This window comes from Hevea brasiliensis, chromosome 13 (assembly GCF_030052815.1).
Source record: "Hevea brasiliensis isolate MT/VB/25A 57/8 chromosome 13, ASM3005281v1, whole genome shotgun sequence".
In the NCBI taxonomy this organism is placed as follows: Eukaryota; Viridiplantae; Streptophyta; class Magnoliopsida; order Malpighiales; family Euphorbiaceae; genus Hevea; species Hevea brasiliensis.
Window position 1 is genome coordinate 90698781 of NC_079505.1, and position 20685 is coordinate 90719465.

General features: G+C 34.6%; 2 protein-coding genes across 5 annotated transcripts; both read left to right on the forward strand.

Annotated features, from left to right (window-relative positions):
• Positions 1 to 1735: 1735 nt before the first annotated feature.
• On the forward strand, positions 1736 to 15513 carry LOC110665715 (uncharacterized ATP-dependent helicase C29A10.10c). Of its 4 annotated transcripts, XM_021825946.2 has the most exons (23): positions 1741 to 1865; positions 1950 to 2079; positions 2191 to 2575; positions 3481 to 3597; positions 3706 to 3785; positions 4322 to 4468; positions 4614 to 4762; positions 4865 to 4995; positions 5135 to 5257; positions 5366 to 5439; positions 5662 to 6243; positions 6378 to 6489; positions 6672 to 6809; positions 7272 to 7589; positions 7766 to 8039; positions 8145 to 9451; positions 9598 to 10000; positions 10077 to 11005; positions 11106 to 11171; positions 11251 to 11376; positions 11623 to 11867; positions 11963 to 13146; positions 14876 to 15513. In XM_021825946.2, the coding sequence occupies exons 2-23, from the start codon at positions 1952 to 1954 to the stop codon at positions 14911 to 14913; spliced, it is 7056 nt and encodes a 2351-aa protein (XP_021681638.2). In that variant the 5' UTR covers positions 1741 to 1865; positions 1950 to 1951; the 3' UTR covers positions 14914 to 15513. The 4 variants fall into 4 exon arrangements, with proteins under 4 accessions (XP_021681639.2, XP_021681638.2, XP_021681640.2 ...); XM_021825947.2 differs by lacking the exon at positions 14876 to 15513 and adding an exon at positions 13240 to 13451 and having other exon boundaries at positions 1736 to 2079; XM_021825948.2 differs by lacking the exons at positions 1741 to 1865; positions 1950 to 2079; positions 2191 to 2575 and having other exon boundaries at positions 3581 to 3597; positions 4333 to 4468.
• Positions 15514 to 17546: 2033 nt separating this feature from the next.
• Positions 17547 to 18373, forward strand: LOC110665743 (protein SMALL AUXIN UP-REGULATED RNA 9-like). The gene has a single exon (XM_021825989.2). It carries the CDS (start codon positions 17646 to 17648, stop codon positions 18153 to 18155), a length of 510 nt encoding a protein of 169 aa, XP_021681681.2. The 5' UTR covers positions 17547 to 17645; the 3' UTR covers positions 18156 to 18373.
• The last annotated feature ends 2312 nt before the right edge of the window (positions 18374 to 20685 follow it).

A 20685-nucleotide genomic window follows, 5' to 3' on the forward strand; every position in this document is an offset into this window, starting at 1 on the left:
GTTTGAGATAGTTATAGAGATTAAAGTTAAGATAGATATTTTACTCTACGAGTCGAACGCTCACTCTGTTCAAAAATTTTCTGAGCCACGGGAGGATATTTTGTTAGGTTAACCTGCCTTTTTACCTCGCAGGTTGTTTATCAATATTGTGTAATTTTAATTACTCATAGAATTTCCGCATGTGTTAGCAGTAATTATTTGAAATTGGTCTGTAATATTATATTCATGTTGGACCTGTAAACTTAATATTTTAAGTCTGTTTGATGGATTGGATGAGGGAGCTGAGCTCCCATTTATTATTATGTTGATGAGTATGTGGAGGGTGAGCTGAGCTCCCCAATGGATTGTTTATTGTGTTTACAGGTCGGGTGAGTCGAAAACTCCCCGTTGGAAAGTCCATTTTATGGCCGGACTCTGTCCGTTTGTTTTCTTGATATTGGGCCCAAATGGGCCTTAGAGTTGGGTTAATGAATAGTTAAGGCTTACTACGGGCCTCGGGGGCTTTAGGCTGGCCCAGGTCCTAGTGCCGGTCCGGCCCATAGGTTGGGTCGTGACAAATTATATTTAAATATAAATTTTTAAATTGAAATAATAAGTCTATATTTAAAATATATTTTTTAATTATTTTTATAGATGTTCACTATTTGTCTAAGTTAGCATAAGATTAAAAAAATAAAAATCATTATATTTTTTATATGTTAAAAAATCACTATTATAAATTTTAATCACCCTATTGATTATATTAATTTTATAGTTAATTTTAAGCCTGTTATTAAATTTTAAATAACATATATTTATCTTTTTAAATATTTTTCTTATATATAATTTATTTTATATGCTTTGCGTGATAATTACATATTATTAAAAAATTTTATATTCATAAAATTTTATTATGTGATGCATACTTATTACATATTTTTTTTATAAATTAATATATATATAAGTACTAACATTTATATAGGACTTATAAATTCAATTTTAATTAAAACTAACTTATATATCAATAAAATAATTAAATTTTTTTGAAATATATATTATAAAAAATGTATTTATTTTATGAAATATTTTTTAACAAACTTACAAAAAATTAAATTAAAAGAAAGCTTAAAAAAACTTAATAAAAAGATTTATATATATGGTTGATAAAAATTAAATTTTTTTTGCTTTACTTAAATTCAAATATAATTGTATTAAAATATTTTTACATAAATAATTATAAGATAAAGATAAAAATTCATTATAATTTATTAAAAAAGTAATTCATATAAATAAAATAATTTTTAATTTTCATAAATAATATAAATCATAAAATTTTTTTATAAAATTTTATTTTAAATTATATTATATTAAAATTTTAATTAAATAGAATTTAAATACAAGTATGACTAATAATTTTATATTTACATAAATGCTAAAATTTTATAATCAATTAAATTTTAAATCATAAGAATTTTAAAATTATATAAATTTTAAAATTAAATTAAATAATAAAAAATATAATTATAAGGCAATTTAAATAAAATCAATATTTTTCACTTACTTCATACATTTATATATATATATATTTTCATAATTATATAAAATTTATTTTTTATATTATAAAAAATACTCCATTTTTGTGAGAATATTATTTTTATATACTGTACTTCATGTTCCGGATACTGCAATTCCACGGCGTCGTTTCCACTCTCTCTCTCTCTGGTATTTTTTTTTTTTTTTTAATCGACTCCCCCTCTGGTCTTGGCGCTTTTGATTTGGTTTCTCTTCCTGTATAAATAGAGCAACAAATCCAATTTCCCACCGAGTGGCTGCGAAGTTCTAATTTATTTTTTTATCCCACTCTCTTGAAATACCCTAGGATAACGGTACAGTAAATCGTAAACCCTAGATTTCAGACGATCTTCGATTCTTCGTTTTTAATCTTTTTTTTTTTTTAATCATTTTTAAAGAAATGGCTAAGATTGGGTCCAGGAGAGAGCTGTTAGATAGATGGAGAGGCATTGAGGAAGAAGAAGAAGAACTAAACGACGACGACGACCCATTGAAACGCCGCCGCCTGCACCAGCTCAAAGAAGAATGGTCTCTCTTTCATCAGTCTCAGTATTTCCAAAAAAAAATAAAAAAAATAGTGTCTAATACTATATAATGGTGCTTGTAGATGATTTAGTAAAGTAATTTCTTTTATGACAGGTTTGCAGATACGTTTAATTTTTTGATTAGTTTGCCTAAAGAAAACCATATATGGTGTGGCTCTTGGGATTTAATGGGGCCACTTTTGGAGACATTCTATAATTATTTCAAAGATGAGCGTCCTGATTCTCCTCTACGGCTTATGTGGAAGAGGATTTCTCAGGAATTACGGCAATGCATCCAATGCATATGTCAGCACCACCAGGCCAAAGAGATGTATAGTATGGAGTACGAGTCGAGTTCAATTGGTCCCCTTCTTGACGTGCTGCGAAGTCTGGATGAGGAAAGGGTAACTCAACATTTGCGTGAGATAAATTCTAGACTAAAGAAGGAAGAGTACGATCATCAGCGGGATAATACTGAAGTCGTTAGTCTTATGTATGAGGTAAAATATGGTCTGATGACCTTTTTTTTTCTTTGAACTGTGATCTGATGACTGTTGTTTTAACTTATTAATGGGACGTCTTTGGATAGTGATAGTGATTTTAGTTGCTTGAGCTTAATGTTTTATGCAAACCTAGATTTTATGCTAAGACATATTTGTAATTACTTTTTCTCTGTGGATGTTCTATTTATTGGCCCGATGGAGTTCTTGTGGGACGGTCATTTGAGATGGCTTGACTATGTCCATTGTTAACCTAACCTAATTCCATTGCCTGCATTTGCGAGTTTTCTGACTTTCAATGGATTTGCTGTGGTTCCTGCAGCCTGGCTTTTTTTTTCAGCAGTGAGATGAATAGCAATTGAAGTAGGATCTCAAGTTTGCTATAACTCTTCTTTTTCCTAGCAAAGGATATGCCTGTTTGCCTGTAAAATAGTTGATTATAGAGGTCTTGTGCATGTGCTCTTATCTATAATCATTATTGCCCTTTAAGAAAGTTGAAGTTTTTGTTTTGTCTATTTATTTATTTATTTTTAACATTTCCCAGCAGGACAAAAGTACAGTTTCTTAATGATTTACTATGTTCACTTTGCAGAAGCTTGCAGTCCAATTTTAATTAGTTTGAATGTGCATTATAGTTGATGGTCAACTGGTTTTAATGTTATAGAATGGGAATAGGTTTTTCCGATGTTTTAATCTTTGCCATATATATGATTTCTTGTATTCTGTTGCTCAAAGAAAATATGATGCCTTGATGTTTTATTATACATGTAATATGTGTTTCAAAGTGATAGACTTGATTTTATTGCTAGCTGACACTCTCTCTCTCTCTCTCTCTCTCTTTGTTCTTTTATGGTGGTGATTGGTGACTGCACCCTTGTGCGTGCTTGGTGCTAACCACATAACAGGTCATGATGTTTCCTGTCCTGCTTGATGATCAGTCCTTGGTCATTGAATTTGAATTGTTTATTGAAGCAGTTGATAATATGCATGAGCTGACTTTGGCTGGACATCAACAATTTCCGGTATTTTGTTGCCAAGTTGTGTACAAAATCACACATGCACACAAATATAATTTTTGTGCTTATCCTCTTTTTCTTGCCACTGTCCTTATAGATTGTCTTATTTGTCAGGGTGTATTTGTGTTGCTTTTCTGCAATAGAAGAGTACGCACCATTGGTCGGCACTTAGCTCGTTCTATGGAAAAATTGAGGTACTGTTTTCTTGTATTCCCCAATACTAGATATTTGTTACAATATCTTGAGGGTAATGTCACATTGATATGTTGGTCTAGGTATTTGTTACAATATCTTGAGGGTAATATCACATTGATATGCTGGTCTCTCTCTCTCTCTCTCTCTCTCTCTCTCTCTGTGGGCAATGGTTGGGTTTCTGGGTTGAGGGCTTGTGTTATGTTGTTCTAGTTAAGAAAATTACTATTCCTTAGTCCTTACCATGGTTAATCCTCTTGTGTATTAATCAAAGCAACTACTACATGAAAGGAATTGCTGTCGTTGCTAGTGCATCTGTTGTTACACACTCTTAAGGTCTTTTGTCAGCCATTTTGGTTATGTGGCATTTGCAAACTTGATAAAACTTCTTTGTTAGGAATTATTGTCATAATAATCATAATTGAAACCGTCTTTTCAGCATCTTGTCTGTGGAAATATAATCTCATGGTCACAGTAACATCAAATAGCAAAGCAACATTCTTTCTTACCTCGATAATGATTTATTGTTTGTGTGTAGGAGAGCAACAGATATGGAACCTTTCCAGCCTTTGCTGAACAAATTTATTGGTTTTCTGGAAACAGAAGCACTACCATCAGCCACCAAGACTTCAAGGCCAAGAGCGCAGCTGGATCGCTTATCTATATGGCTTGGAATAACATCACTGTAAGAAGCAGTGTTTAAAATCTCAATCTTCAACTGCCTCCACCGCCTCCTCCTCCTCCTCTCCCCCCCCCCTCCCCCTTTCTCTTCTTCTTCTTCTTCGCTCTCTCTCTCCCTGCTAATGATACATGCGTTGTGTTTTATGAAGGCTAGAGTTCTTAGAACCTCCTGCTTTTGAAGAAGGCATACTTGAGCGCTATCCCATTTTTTTTGACATTGTGCTCAACCATATAAGTGGTGATTCAGCTGAATTTTCTCATGCGGTAAGCTGTTTGAAAGAACTTTTCAAAATGCTTGGTAAGTGCTATTTCTTCCATCCATTCTCTTTAAACAAGTTGCAGTTACATTTATATTTAATTGTGATGATGGATTGAACCTTCCCTTATTGGACTTGCTTAGGTTGCAAGCTTTGGCTAAGGTCTACATTGTCTCCAAGTGTGATGCGGAACACATTATTGGGCCAGTGTTTCCATACTCGAAATGAGAAGATCCATAAAGATATTTTTGATCTTCTTCCTCCTTTTCTTCAGGCATGTCTGTGACCTATTCCTAACCTCTTTGTTAATAGTAAAACTTATTTCATCCTGCTTGCTAATTTGTCTAATTTACTTTACATGGTACAAGGTACTTTCTTGACATTACTGATGTACACAAGTTCTATATGTACAGTCACTTGAGGCTTTGCAAGATGGGGAACATGAAAGGCAGCGCAGGCATTTTCTCTATTTTCTTCTACATCAAGTTCCTGTGAGCAGCAACTTCAATGTTCTGACAAGAAAATTGGCATGCAAGGTTTTTCACTTCTTCTACATTGTTAAAACAACATTTGGATGCAATTATGTGCAATAAGTTCTGTTATTTTGTCTCATTGCTCTATTTATTGCAAGATTGTAATTTCAGATAGCCCTTCTTATCATACACCGAGGCTACAAGATGAACCCACCATGCCCCCCAGTTGAATGTGTGCATATGTGGTATGTAGTGCAGATCCAAATTTCTTTTGAATTCTTGCTTCTCTTTGTTTCTTGCCTTCACATAATCCTGCTTCTATGAATTTTAAAAGCTATTTTAAAGATGTGGATTTTGTTTTAAACTTAGACAAACATACCCGTTAAATTACTTTACTCATTCAAATATGTATGATTGACTTTGATTGTTTTATTGGACAACTTATATGCATTTTTTTTTTTGGCCAGGGGTCCTTCACTTGTGTCATCTTTGAAGGATTCTTCACTTCATAGTTCTCTTCGGCAACCAGCTTTTGATCTTATACAAACTATTATAGTGTCTGATGCTGCTGCCTTAGTAACTGCATTGTTGGACTACCGTGCCCCGTTAGATGTTGGTAGAAACATTTCAATTGAGTTTAATGATGATGACAGGCTTCTATTTTCCTCTGATGTTGAAGAAAATGATAGTAGTTGTTGGAGTGAATTCAGTGCACAGAGTAAGATTACTTCTCAAGACTACAAGGACTGGATGTGTGTTCCCATGTTATGGATAGATGTTCTGGTTGATATTGATCCATCTATCCTTCCAGTATCATTTTCAAAGGCTGTTTTCTGGGCCCGATCTCATTTAACCATGATAGAACCTGAAAACAGTGCAGAAATGGCACTTGCTGTTAAAACTTGGCTTTCTTCTTCAGTCACAGAACTCTCCACTTCATTTGGTTGGAAGGTCCCAACTGGTTCTGACGATGGTGGGGGTGGGAAGGAGTCAAAAAACTCGATAAGAGTGTCAATGCTGCATCTTCCTTTGATAAGAGCATTCAACAGGTTTTAAGCATTTTGTTCCCCAAAGTTGCACTTTCATGTTAAAGCAATGACACTATTACAGGTTCTTATGTTGAATTCTATGTCATAATGCATTGGTTTTATGCTTCTTGGTGGTTCTTTGGATTTCTCTACAGGTTGACTGCTCATTTTGTAGTTCAAGTGGGGCAAGGGGAACTTCGGAAGCAGTGGACATGGGAACCATGGATGGCAGAGAGCTTGATCCTTTCACTTCTGGATCCTAATGATGTAAGAATGTGGAAGTTAATTGTTAAGAATGAGATCATTTTACCCTTATAATCTGTGGCAAATGCTGAATTTGCTCTCTTTCTCTCTCTCTTGCATGCATCCACACACACAAGCGTGTGTGGACACATCTCATTGACCTACTGTGAATGCTTGGACATACCCTTTTTTTCTCCTTGATGCAGAGTGTGAGGCAAGTTGGCAAGTGTCTGTTGGAGCATGTTTCCAGTACACGGGGTCTTGCATGTGGATTGAAGTTCCTTTGCTCCAGTGGTTCTTCTTTGTCAGCCATATTTTTAGGGTTGAGACATGCTTTAAAAGTGGTAAGTAATCACTGATAACACTTCTTTCCTAGGACTTCATTATTGATGCATGGTTGACATTTAGTTACTTTTTCTACTTTACCTTTTCATATTTTCACATAATAGGAAGGAGGCCAGGCATTTATACTAGTTTCAACCTTTCAAGATAAACTTGTATAGTTAAATGAACTAATATGTGCTTTCTAAGCTCCTAAATAGCCTGGAGTGGTTCACTTCATTCTCATTAGGTTGGAACCATGTTTTCTTGAAGTGATTGGTTTGAAAAGGTTGCTGATATTGTCAGGCAATTTATGATGAAAGGGGGCTCAATTCTTTGATGAAAAATGTTTGAATGTGAGCTTACGTGGAAGAACATGTTTAGCAACGTAACTCATCTTTTTATTAACAGAATTACTTCAAGCAACCTTAGTTTTATGTCCTTTTTTGTTTTTCTTTTAGTTTTTCACCCTTTGCTGTTTGCAGGTTCAATTGGATTCTGTTGTATCAAAATTTCACACTTTGCAGCATTTTTTCTTTATACTCCGGAAACTAATAACAGAAGGGGATTTAGTTTCTGAAAATTCATCTGATAATTCAGTAGCAAAGAAGTACTCTTCCGAAGGTGGATTTTTGACACAGCCAATCTTTGATTCTTTGCCTGCAAATGTTGGAGGGCATTCAACAAGTGATGACTTAAAATCACAGGAGAGTTTCCGTTACTTACTGTTAGAAAATGCATGGCCATTAATTCGAAAGTGTTTGATAGAAGGGAAAGGATTTGTAGATTACAGTCTTTGCCAGGTATTTTAGCAACTATCACTAATAAATTACTCTTTTTAACTCTCTATCCTCTGGGTTTCTGCATCTGTTACAGTATGCACATTGCTTTCTTAGAGAGAATTTATGATTTCACACTGATGGAATTTTAACTTAATTTTGGTTTAGTAGGCATTGTCATCATATTCTTCTTGTTTCAGATGACTTGTGTTCGTGTACTTGAAATCCTCCCTGTTGTTTTTGAGAGACTTTACCCATCTCTCATTGAGCATACTAGGGATTCTGGAAAAATTGTGGGAAATTTATTGGACTTCATGTGGCTACATGATCTGATTGACTGGGGGAAATCATCACTTAAAGTTGTAATTGTCTACTGGAAACGAACGGTAACTTCTTTGCTGAATCTGCTCAAAGGTTCTTGCAGTACTGCATCTGCATCGACTTTTAAGGTCATTGAGAATCTTATTTTATGTGGTGAGTATTTTTGTGTATTCTTGAAACATAAATATCAGTAGAACTTTGGTCATCTACTGTTGGTTTGCTACACTTTTTAACATCCTATGTTCTTTCTCAATATAGAGAGTGTTAATGTTGATCAATTGACAGAAGAAGTTTCACGCCTTCGTGTTTCATTATCTAAGGAAGTTTCTGGTGATATGAGGATGGCCAAATTAAGACCACAAGCTTCAGTTTCTGCAGATTTGTCTTTTGTAAGAAGGTATTCTGCTTCTTACATGCAGGCTGCCCCTGTGAAGGATAGTAGCGTGCAATCCCTGGATTCTATGTCAGTAGCTAATAGAGGGGAAAAAAGTAAAGTGATTGTTCTTTCGGATGATGAAGCTGAAAGACAAATTTCACCTGCTAAGGTCATTCTACCTGATAATGAAAATTCAGGTCATGTTCAATTAGATAGCTGGAGAGTGGCTTCTCCAGTTGATAGAAGTGCTTTAGTAACTGACGCTGCAAAGGAGAAGGTTTCTAGCATTAGGACTTCAAGGGATCTATTGGATGCCTTTGAACAAAAGGATGCTTCAGATAGATCTGGCCTCACTTCTCAGAAGCAGGAATTTGATAAATTAAGAGACAAATCACTTTCTTCTCTCAAATCAAAAGGTGCAGATGATAAGAGCAAAGAAGTCAAGTCCAAAGTCGACATATATGATGCCTTCTCATCTCAAAATAAAATTAATTTGAAGAACTCCTGTGATGAGCCTATGAATGCTAAAAGTATGAATCAAATTTGCCACAGTATGGTTTCTGAAACAAGAGATTCAATATTGAATGAGCTTGTGCATGATGCTAATGCTGATATATCTGAGTCTTCATTCAAATCAGTGAGACAGCAGCCCTTGTTTCTGGCAAAGATTAGTGCTTCTTGTCCAAAAAGGCAAGTCATCCAACTTAAAACACCTGCTGATAATAGATTTGGAAGTTTACAGAGACTGGAGGCTGGAGTGAAAAGGTTCAAGCCTCCAAGGCTTGATGCTTGGTATAAGCCCATTTTGGAAATAAATTACTTTGAAATAGTGGGTTTGACATCTGCAAGTGAAGATGAGACTCAGATGGTTAGCAATAGTAAATTAAAGGAGGTTCCAGTATGTTTTCAATCACCAGAACAATATGTTGACATTTTTCGGCCATTAGTTTTGGAGGAGTTTAAAGCACAGTTGAATAGTTCCTTCCTAGATATGTCTTCATGGGAGGAGATGTATTATGGCATTCTATCTGTGTTGTCAGTTGAGAGGGTTGATGACTTTCATCTTGTTCGCTTTGTCCATGATGACAATGATTTTACATCACCCAAAAGCTTTGCAGAAAATGACCTCATTTTGCTGACAAAAGAGGCTCCGCAAAATACTTACCATGATGTTCATATGGTTGGCAAGGTATAGAGTATCTTCTTATGCATTTAAGTTTGAAATTCCATTATCTATTCCTTTTTTGGGTAAAAGAATTCATTTATAAATTAGATCTTGGCTTGTTTCCTACATTTTGCCTGACGCTATGCTAAAGTAACCTGCTTGTGAATCAGGTGGAGAGACGTGAGAGAGACAATAAAAGAAGGGCAAGTATGCTTCTAATCAGGTTCTATTTTCTAAATGGATCTTCACGTTTAAATCAAGCTAGGAGGCAACTTCTTGAACGTAGTAAATGGCATGCAAGTCGCATCATGAGCATTACACCTCAACTTCGAGAATTTCAGGTGCTATCATCAATTAAGGATATTCCCATGCTTTCAGTTATTCTAAAACCAGTCAATGATTCTCTGGATCATAATGAATTGAGAGAGCTATCTCTGGGTAAGCTATCCCAGCCCTTGCAGCAAGCACTGAAGTCATCCTTTAATGAGAACCAATTGCAAGCTATCAATGTTGCAATTGGATTGCCTAATTCAAAGAAAGACATTGAATTATCTCTCATTCAGGGTCCTCCAGGTAAATCTTTTACACATGTTCCAATCTGTAGTGAATCTGATTTAATGTATTAGTAATGTCTCATCTATTTTAATAGGTACTGGGAAGACCCGAACTATAGTGGCCATTGTCAGTGGCTTGCTTGCTTCACTACGAGGAACAAATGATGCAAAGAATCGTTTGAATGGAAATTCAAAACAAATTAATAGTTCATGCTTGAATACAAGGCCCAAAGTTAGCCAGTCTGTTGCAATTGCAAGAGCATGGCAAGACGCTGCCTTGGCTAGACAGTTAAATGAGGATGCAGAGAGAAACGAAAAGTCAGTGGAAGGTTCTGTAAGGAGAAGGGTACTCATTTGTGCTCAATCAAATGCTGCTGTTGATGAGTTGGTGTCAAGAATTTCTGGTGGCGGCCTTTATGGCAGTGATGGTAAAACGTACAAGCCATATATTGTACGGGTTGGTAATGCTAAAACAATTCATCCAAATTCACTGCCCTTCTTTATTGATACTCTTGTTGATAATCACCTTGCTGAAGAGAGGATGAATTTGAATGATGCTAAAAATGGTTCAAGTGTAGGCTCTTCTACGGCATTGCGTTCTAATCTAGAAAAGTTAGTCGACCATATTAGGTTTTATGAGGCTAAGCGAGCTAACTTACAGGATGGGAATTCAGACCTCAAAAATTCTTTAGATGATGGAACATTGAAAGGGGATGACTTAAAAGAAATGTCAGATGCTGAATTGGAGGTGAAGCTACGAAAGTTATATGAGCGGAAGAAACAAATTTTTAGAGATCTTAGCGCTGCTCAGGCACAGGAGAAGAAAACTTATGAAGAAATTAAGGCTCTGAAACATAAGCTGCGGAAGTCTATACTGAAGGAAGCGGAAATTGTGGTGACTACATTAAGTGGGTGCGGTGGTGATCTCTATGGAGTCTGCTCTGAATCTATATCAAGTTATAAATTTGGGAATCCATCTGAGCATACCCTTTTTGATGCTGTTGTGATTGATGAAGCAGCTCAAGTAAAAGTTCTTCTAATTTGGTTTCTCAAAGTCATTGATGTTTCAGCACTGCCATTTGTTTCATTTCTTCATTTTGAGATTTGCAATTTTTTTCCTGCAGGCTCTGGAACCTGCTACTTTGATTCCTCTACAGCTTTTAAAGTCATATGGGACAAAATGTATCATGGTAAGGACTACATCAATGTTATGTTCAAAGCATCTAATGAAGGTATCATTGATATTGGTGTTCAATATTGTTGTCCAAGGTTGGTGACCCAAAGCAGCTTCCTGCAACAGTCCTCTCTAATGTTGCAAGCAAATTTCTTTATGAATGTAGCATGTTTGAGCGTTTACAAAGGGCTGGTCATCCAGTTACCATGCTTACCAAACAGGTGAAAAGCTTTTCTTTTACCTATTCTGAACTACTTAGCTCATTCTTGGGCTTTCGAAATAATTACATAATGCAAACAGTAATTTTGCGTTTCTTAAAGTTCTTTATTAATTGGGGATGGTCAGGGTTTTGTGTGTAAAAGGACATTGGCATATATAATTGTTAATGGGTGCAGCCCTAGGAGATAAATGGGTACTGGTATATTTACATAAAAAGTAGTACATTTACAAACTATTTACTGTCTCAGTATAGGATGCACCCAGAGATTTGCCGGTTTCCCTCCTTGCATTTTTATGATGGTAAACTACTAAATGGAGAAGAAATGTCAAGCAAATCAGCACCATTTCATGAGAGTGAGGGTCTTGGCCCTTATGTATTCTATGACATTATTGACGGCCAGCAACATCGTGGTAAGAATTCTGGTGGATTTTCCCTCTATAATGAGCATGAAGCTGAAGCTGCTGTCGCATTAGTCAGAAATTTCAAGAAGAGGTAGTGCCCCTTTCCACTTTAGAATGTTTTACTCCAATAACTATCCTCTGGTTAATTGTTATAGTGATTTTGTATCATTGGATATTTTTATATAGGTACCCCTCTCACTTTGATGGTGGAAAAATTGGTATCATAACTCCATACAAGAGCCAACTATCACTTTTGCGTTCTCATTTTTCTAGTGCATTTGGGTCTTCCATTATAGCTGATATGGAGTTTAATACTGTTGATGGTTTTCAAGGGCGGGAAGTTGATATATTGATATTTTCCACTGTTAGAGCAGCAGATTCATGTTCTTATACAAATGGAGTCAACTCCAGCAGTATTGGGTTTATTGCTGATGTTAGGCGGATGAATGTTGCTTTGACAAGAGCCAAGTTCTCCCTTTGGATTTTCGGTAATGCAAGGACTCTGCAAACAAACCATAACTGGGCTGCCCTGGTAAAAGATGCTAAAGAGAGAAACTTGATTATCTCAGTTAAAAGGCCATATGAGTCCTTTAAAACAGCTTTCAGGCATAACAGTACTACTGAAAAATCTGAGAATTATTCAAGACAGGTGAAGCATGTTGAAAATGCTAGAGATCCTAGCAAGCCTAGCAAACAAATTGAGCACAGGATGCAGGCATCGTTTCACAGGAATTCCAAAAAAATCAGTTTTGTGGCTCAATGCAATAGGGCAGTTGCAGAAGACAATGATAATACTTTAGGCAAGAAGGAATATGTCCATTGTAGCATAAGAAAAGCTAGAGATCATAATCTTCCATCTGTGGATGCTACTGTTGAGAACAGAATGTCAAAGAATGTGAAGTCTGCAACTTCAAGGGAATATATTGGGGATAGTGAAAGTAAGTGCAATGACAAAAGTGAGAAAATTCCTCATAAGGGTGAGAGGAAAGATAAAATGAATTCAAAGAGTAATTTATCCAACTCTGAACAAGAAATGAGTGATAGTCGTGATAACTTGAAAGTGAATATGTCAAAAGGACCAAAGAAATCTTTTAAGCATAATAGGAATTGGGAAATTTCAACTTCCTCAGCTGGAAGTGGTATTAAAGAGAGGGAGGGTAATGTTGGTAGGGCTCCTAATCAAATGGGTGCTTCTGAAGATTTAATCACAAAAAGGAAACAACAGCGAGAGGCTGTTGATGCTATTCTTTACTCATCTCTCATTTCTTCCAAGAAGTCGGAACCGTCAATGAAACCTGTGCCAGCCAAGAGGCCTCTTTCTCCTACTTCAATTGTAAGTAGTGGTATTAGACCACCCAAGACAAGGAAAGGTAAACTTCCTTGCTTTATTCTCATATTTGATTATTGAAAATCTGGTCTAACTCTGCTCTGCAATGTAATATTCATGCATTATATTTGTCTAGAGCTTTCTATCAAAATATGGCCATAAACTGAGTAAAATGACGGAAAAGGATGCATGGAGCCGACCCCAACTAGATTGCCATTGAGGCTTCGTTAAGTTTAGTATATTGTTCTATAGCTTTCTAGTTCTACATGTCAAAGGTTCTTTATATGATTTCACTTTTCCCTGTTTGGATTTGGTTCTCTACAAAGGTAAGGTTTATCATTTTTATCATCTTTTTGAGATCCTCTTGTGTTGAATGCAAAAGAGTCTGCTTGATGGCCCTAGTTAGGGCTGTGCACCATTCTTGGACGTTCCAAGCCGAACTGAAAAATAGTACTGGAACCGAAAAAGAACCATCACTGTAATAACCGAATTGAACTTATATTTACTGTTTGGTTCAGTTCTGGTGTTTCATCAAGAATCAAATAGGAACTGTATCAGAATTGAACCGAAGAATTGGTTTTATACAATTTTTTTTATATATTTTTTAGATATATTTTATAATTTCAATAAAATTTTATATATATATATATATATATATATATATATCTTTAATTATAAATGCATATAATTTAATATTACTTTCTATTTTTCTAACTTTTTAAAATAATTTTAGTATTAAATACATTAAATCATCTTATAATGCTTAATTACAAGACTAAATCACATGTTAGTCATATAATTAATCACATGTTATTCATATGATATACTTTTTAATTATGTGTGTATCATTTAGTTGAAGATTATATTTTTAAGAAATATGTAAAAGATAATATAAAATTCTTATTAAGGAATAAATTTTTTGATATTAATAATATTATTTTAATGTTAGTATTATTATTTTTATTGTTGTTTCATATTAGAAATTAAATTTTTTTTTTAATTTTAAAATGAACACAAGAATATTATAGTTTTAGGTGTAAAAATCGAGATTTGAAATGAAATTAGAACCAAAATTGAAATAAAAAGTATCAAAATTACTTAGAATTGAACGAATTGGAACTAAAGTTTGTTGCAAGTCTGGTTCCTAAAATTCAAAGAACTGGATGTTTGGTTCTGGTTCCGTTTCTTAGCTAGAACCATAATAGAACTGGAACCAAACACCCCTAGCCCTAGCAATGCATTTCCCTTTGGGAATTCTCATTTTTTTATCATCTTTCTGAGATCTTCTTGTGTTGAATAGAGAAGTATCAATTTGATGCCTCTAGTATCTCTCTCTTAAAGATTCTCCCTTGTGTGCATGTGTTTGGGGGTGGAGGGGCATGTCTACATGAACATTTTATTTGATTCCATTGTGTGCATAGCTGCATATATTATAGTAGATATTACATATGAGGGATCAGGGTTGATCATGAATCAGAAGTTGGTAGTTAAATACCTAATGTTGCTGTTTTGACATTACATTAGATTATGGTTACTAGCTGTTTTATTGTTGGTTTACTTGTTGCTACAGAAATATGCTTGGCTGCTACTGTTACATTGAACTTCCTTGTGCTTTGTTTTTCTTATTGATTGGGGTTGGTTTACTTCAATATGCCCAATGCCGATAACAAAACTTGTGTGAAAAATTACTAGAATGCCGTTTGGTTTCTTTCACTACGAGTTACTTTATCTGAAGTTCATTTTGCTTTAGCATGCTTGTTCACTTTTGACAGGTCCATCCATACCCTCAAAAGGTGCATTGCAAGACTAGAGCCATCACCAACATACACATTTCTTTTTTATTTGGATACATTGGAACATTTGGTAAAAATCTTGAGATATGCGGACTATGAAGTTAAAATCTGTTCTAAGGTTTTGGCTTGATGAAAGCTGAAAGAAGAAGAAAGGTTACTTCTGTTCAGCTTCTCGATCTCGAATGATCAGAGTGCCCAGGAAATTACAAATCAGCTTGGCTTTGGTTTTCCCAGTTCACAATGGCATATCCTGCATAGTATTAGAATGCTGGCCTACCAATCGTGGCACAGATGAGTTGGGTTTTACCTTTTTTTTTTTTTTTTTTTCTGGATAAAATTTATCAAGTGCTACTTTGGGTTAACGCATGAAATCTTATTCATACCCTCTTGTTGGGTGCGCTCAGAACGTTGTAAATAGCAACAATTTGTTGGTCGTCTGGGAGAAGTCAGCACTCTCATAATCACTGTATATAGGATCTTTTTCATACAAGCATGCTACGTTTGGGTTGGGTAGGGGGATATAAAAGTAAACCTTATTGCTGGGGGTTGACTATTTGGAGCTACAAAAGCTACTGATTACATTTTTCTAATACAACTTTTTTGGTCTGACAGTTGAATATTGGGAGTTGAAAACCTAATAACTGCACTCTTACCGCCGGAGCTAAACGGTACTTCCTTGTACCTTTTATGCTTCTTTGGTTTGGTTGCATAAAAAAAATTTTCTGAGCTTAAGTTATTATGATTTTGCTGATGCTTGAACGTAAAAGCTAATGAGTAAAGTGAAATCATAAACATCTGAACAATAACGACAACAAATGGATAAGTAATCAGTACAAACTCTTTGTAAGAACAATAACAATCAAGACAAAAACGGTGAAGGTGGCTTCTGTCCTTTAAGAAAGCAGATGTATCCTGTTAGCCTTAACCTTACAAATTGTTTCTTTTTTGCTGGGAAGCAAAATCTCTGATTTATCCTTAAAGGAAGTGACTTGCAGATGAGGAGAATCAAATCTTGCAATCCTTCACGCCATATCTCAATGCGCAAAATCTCTGATTCCCTTCCCATCATAAGCGTCACCAACCCCACCAACCGATCAATGAATCATTGCATCAAGAAAGAATTCAAACGAAACGTGTCAATAATGGAAATTCAAGGGAATGAGGTGAAAAAAAAAATCCAAAAATTAATATTATCATATGTGGAGCAAGAAAGACCCTTAATGCTATTGAATCAAAAAATTGAAGAAAGCATTGGTGAATGAGATGAATTGATCATGCATCCATGTGCCATGTTTGATTGAGTGTGAAAAATAAATAAATGTGCCAAAGTGAGTTCTTAAAGCCACAGAAACATAAGCATGTGATGTGCAAATCGTTCAATCAATAATTTCCAATTTGGAAATTCACAATCTGCCAAAACCTGACTTGGGCTTCGCGCCAAATAATTACTAGCCTTTCTTTACTTATTTACAAAAATTTGATTGGAGATTCCTAGACTTTTTGAAAATGTTGATTGGACTGTGTCGATTTACAAAATTGTAGATAGATTTTATAATGGAGCAATCATATATATGGAAATGAAGATGATTGGCGATATTATGATTGGAGAGGTCACATGGAAGAATATATTATATTATTATGCTTCTCTTATTAACGCAGTCACTGAGTCACAGTCTCTGGCTGGCTGGCTACATGATTTATCCATTGAACCATGAATTGAGAGTTCCATCTCCTCCCTTTCACACTCCACTTTCCAATATGCAGCAGAGCTGCTTCTGTACATCTTGTGAGGCCAAAATTAATCCATTAATTAAAAAATCATATATTCTACTTAATTTGGATCCATTTGTACGATTTTGTCCATTTTCTTCTGACCATTACTACGTCATTCTTTTAATACAAGTTGGCCAAGAGATCCGCACGCCATTTCCTAATTATTTGTTACACTTTTGACTAATTATACAGCTTTCTACTTTGGGATGAGTTAAAAAAAAAAAAAACACTACCCTCTTTCCTTCGTGTTCTCTTTAGCCCGTGAACTTAGATTCAACTTGTGGCTTTATTATTATGAAATTTTTTTAATCTAGATTTAATTTATTATAAATTCAAAATATAACTGAAATTCATATGTTAAATATATATATATATATATTAACAATAAATCAAATTTATATAATTTTTTCCTATTACTATATCTTCCATTATCCATCATAAAATAATGAGATTTTCACATGGAATTTCTTGAGTACCATCTTCCATGATCTTCAAAGCATCCAAAATCCAATAAACAAAACCAAACAATAAGGGAAGGGGAGCTTTTAACAGTTGCATCAGACACCAATTGCAATTAAAATGACAATCAGAGATTATTATTTAAGAAAGGAAGACTACAGAATATATATATATATATATATATATATATATATATATATATCATATGAAAAGCCTCAGTCCTAGAAAGAGAGAGAGAGGCAGAATTGAAAAATCTCTGCAAATAAATAATTAAACAAAAAGGCCTGATGGGTTTTGATTCTTGAGGCAGTTGCACCAGCAATCGACGTACCTTAACTTCAATGATTAATTACATTTACATTTATTTATATCATATGGGAATTAAATATTAATATACTACTCCAAAAAGCATCTTCTACTTCTTTAAATTTCGCCTCTGATTCACTAGCCACTAGGAGCTACTCAAAGAGAGCAACAAAACCCATCTCTCTCTCTTTGCAGCAACTCATCATCACACATGGATTCATCAAAGAAGTCAAACAAGATCACTGACATTGTTAGGCTTCAACAGATCCTCAAGAAGTGGAAAAAGGCAGCAACTTCGCACAAGAACAGCAATGCCAGCTGCTCCTCCTCCACCACCAACACTATCAAGTTCATCAAGAGAACGCTCTCCTTCTCCGATGTTTCTGCAGCATCGTCAAATGACGCAGTTCCCAAAGGATTTCTCGCCGTTTGCGTTGGCAAGGAGTTAAAGAGATATGTGATTCCTACAGAGTACTTGGGCCACCAAGCCTTTGGGATACTGCTGCGAGAAGCAGAAGAGGAATTTGGATTTCAACAAGAAGGAGTGTTGAAGATCCCATGCCAAGTGTCTGTATTTGAGAAGATCTTGAAGGTGGTTGAAGAGAAGAGCGATGTGTACTTGTTGCATGAGTTAGGGTTTAATAATGTAGAGATCAGTAGTTGTTGGTCATCATCTGATTATGAGTTAACACCTTCTCATCATCCTCAAATGTGTAGATGAATATAATCTTTACTTAATTTTATCACCTAAACCTAAGTTTTTACTCTTCTAGTTTTTTTTGCCCTCCTTTAATGTATGAGGTAGGGGGTTGGTACGTACTTGGTGGTGGTGATTTCATTTCTTTTTTTTTTTTGGGAGAAGGAGTTGTATTGTAAGATGAGAGGGCAGGAGGATGCCATTTGCCCTAATAAATTAAACTCCTTGTTATTGTGTGATAACTCCTCAGTGCATCATTAAGAACACCCCTTTGCCTTTCACAAATTTACATGTTATATTTCAACAAATTATATACATATATATATATAATTAGATGTGATTCCGTACCCTCAATTGACGTTGTGGAGATTAAAAGAGTATAATTAAATTAAAGGGAAAGTAGGTTGAAGTGGTCATCACCATTATTGTTGGCATGCATGCAGTTTGTCCGATCCAAATCCATGCATGTGCTTGGAGGGCGGACCAACTATTATATATTCCTAACTCATTAAAATATTGTTAATTAATATATTAAATTACTTTGTAAATATAGATAATCATTTTATTTCTTTAATTTTATGAGAAGAAATTAAATATGATGAGCCAAAAATCCTAGCGATCCGATAAAATCAATATGCCATTTATTAATGCATATATATATTTTTTTAAACTTTGGGCAATGAATGGGTTTGATATGCACGAGATTATATATATATAAAGGGTAAAATCTTTGGTTTTGGACAAACATGAATTCATTTGCGGGAAATGAAAGCAAATATGTTTTTCCAGCGGCAGACTAGACATTGATTTCTATTAATTATGTCATATTAAGGTCTAGCTGCTCTAATTGTTTCAATTCGTCGAGTGTTGGAAAAAGAATTAAATTCATAGGAAACATCATGCAATTTTTGGCAACAGACACTTGGAATAGCAGTGATCATTGAAATATATATATATATATATATGTACAAGAAGATTATATGTATTCCACCTAGCTATGCTTTATTTAATTTTTTCTCTCAGTCTCACTAATTACAATTATCATACGCATGCATGAAAGAAAACCCACCATTAATTGGTACTCTACTGCTTAATTGCAACCCTATACACTTTTTTTTTTTTTATTATTGTTTCATTTTGTATCATATTCATATATGTTTATTCTTATTTATTTCTTTATATATAAAAGTAGTAGAAAAAGAAATTTAGATTCATCAAGATGATATGAAAACGCAAGACTCTTCACCCCTTCCCGTATCATTTGAAATAAAAGTATTTATAAGAAAATAATTCTCACTTATGAATTTTATTCTTTTTTTTAAATAAAATTAATTTATTTAACTTAAAAATTCAAAATTTTTCATTGCAAATATAAGAGTTAGAAGAAAAAAAATCAATTAAATTAAATTCTTTCAAAATTAAAGTTTTCAAATAGACCAAAATAAAAGTAAAATTGGTTACTGAATTGATAAACCAAAATAATTAAAATTAAAATTTTATATTTAATTTAATTGTATTTAAAATTTAGGAAAATAAAATTGTATCACAAAGCTTAAAAGGCAAGTGATGGAAAATATTTTTTTAGTCTTGGTAGCTAGAGCTAGCGCGTGTTCTCCACAGCCGAATTTTGATTGAATTGATCTATTTCATTAAATTTTGAGTGTCTATGTGACAATTCAAGAGTTGAAATCTTATAAACTATTTTGTTTATTAAAAATACAGCAGCAAATTAATAAATAGATGCTGAATTGAATAAATTAAAATTGTAGAATTAAAGCAAATATATAATACACACAGAAAGATTAATTAGTAATGCGGCTGCATATTGCACTTTATGATACACATTGAAACAAAGCTGCTTCCCATCCATAGATTTTGTCGGTATCATAATTCATATACAAAATCCTTAATTTGTTTCTCTTATTAATTTTCATGGCAACCACCTCCCATAGGCTCAACTCAATTCGTCAAATAACTACGCTCACACAAATCATGAAGAATTGGATGATCACCACCCTCAAGCGCAGCCCCAGAGCCCTCCTCTCTCCCCCACAATACTCTTCATGCCGTCATATTCCCTCCGGTTTCCTGGCGGTCTACGTTGGACCAAACCGCATGAGATTTTTGATCCCAGTCCGGATCTTGCACCTTCCAATCTTTGTAGCCCTTCTTCAAAAAGCTGAAGTTCAAGTTCAGCAGAGGCATTATTTTGCCTTGTGAGGTTGACTTGTTTAAGCAAGTGTTGAGGTTTCTTGATAAAGATGAGAAGAAGTACGGGCGTTGAGAGTTGCATGAGTTCTTGAAGGTGATTTCTGATGTGGGTTTTGATTCTTCTTCATGCGAAGAAGAGGAAGGTAATTTTCTCATAGTCATCATGCCCTCATACCACTCATGCAGAAAGTTAGGGTTTGAGCGCTAGCTATAGCTTGTGGGTTTGTATTTATCAGGGAGAGAACTGAAATTATGATGATGATGACACGACTTTGATCAAAACATTAATGCATGTAGGAAGTATTTTCTCATCTTTCCATTTCCATATAAATGGCAATCAGAG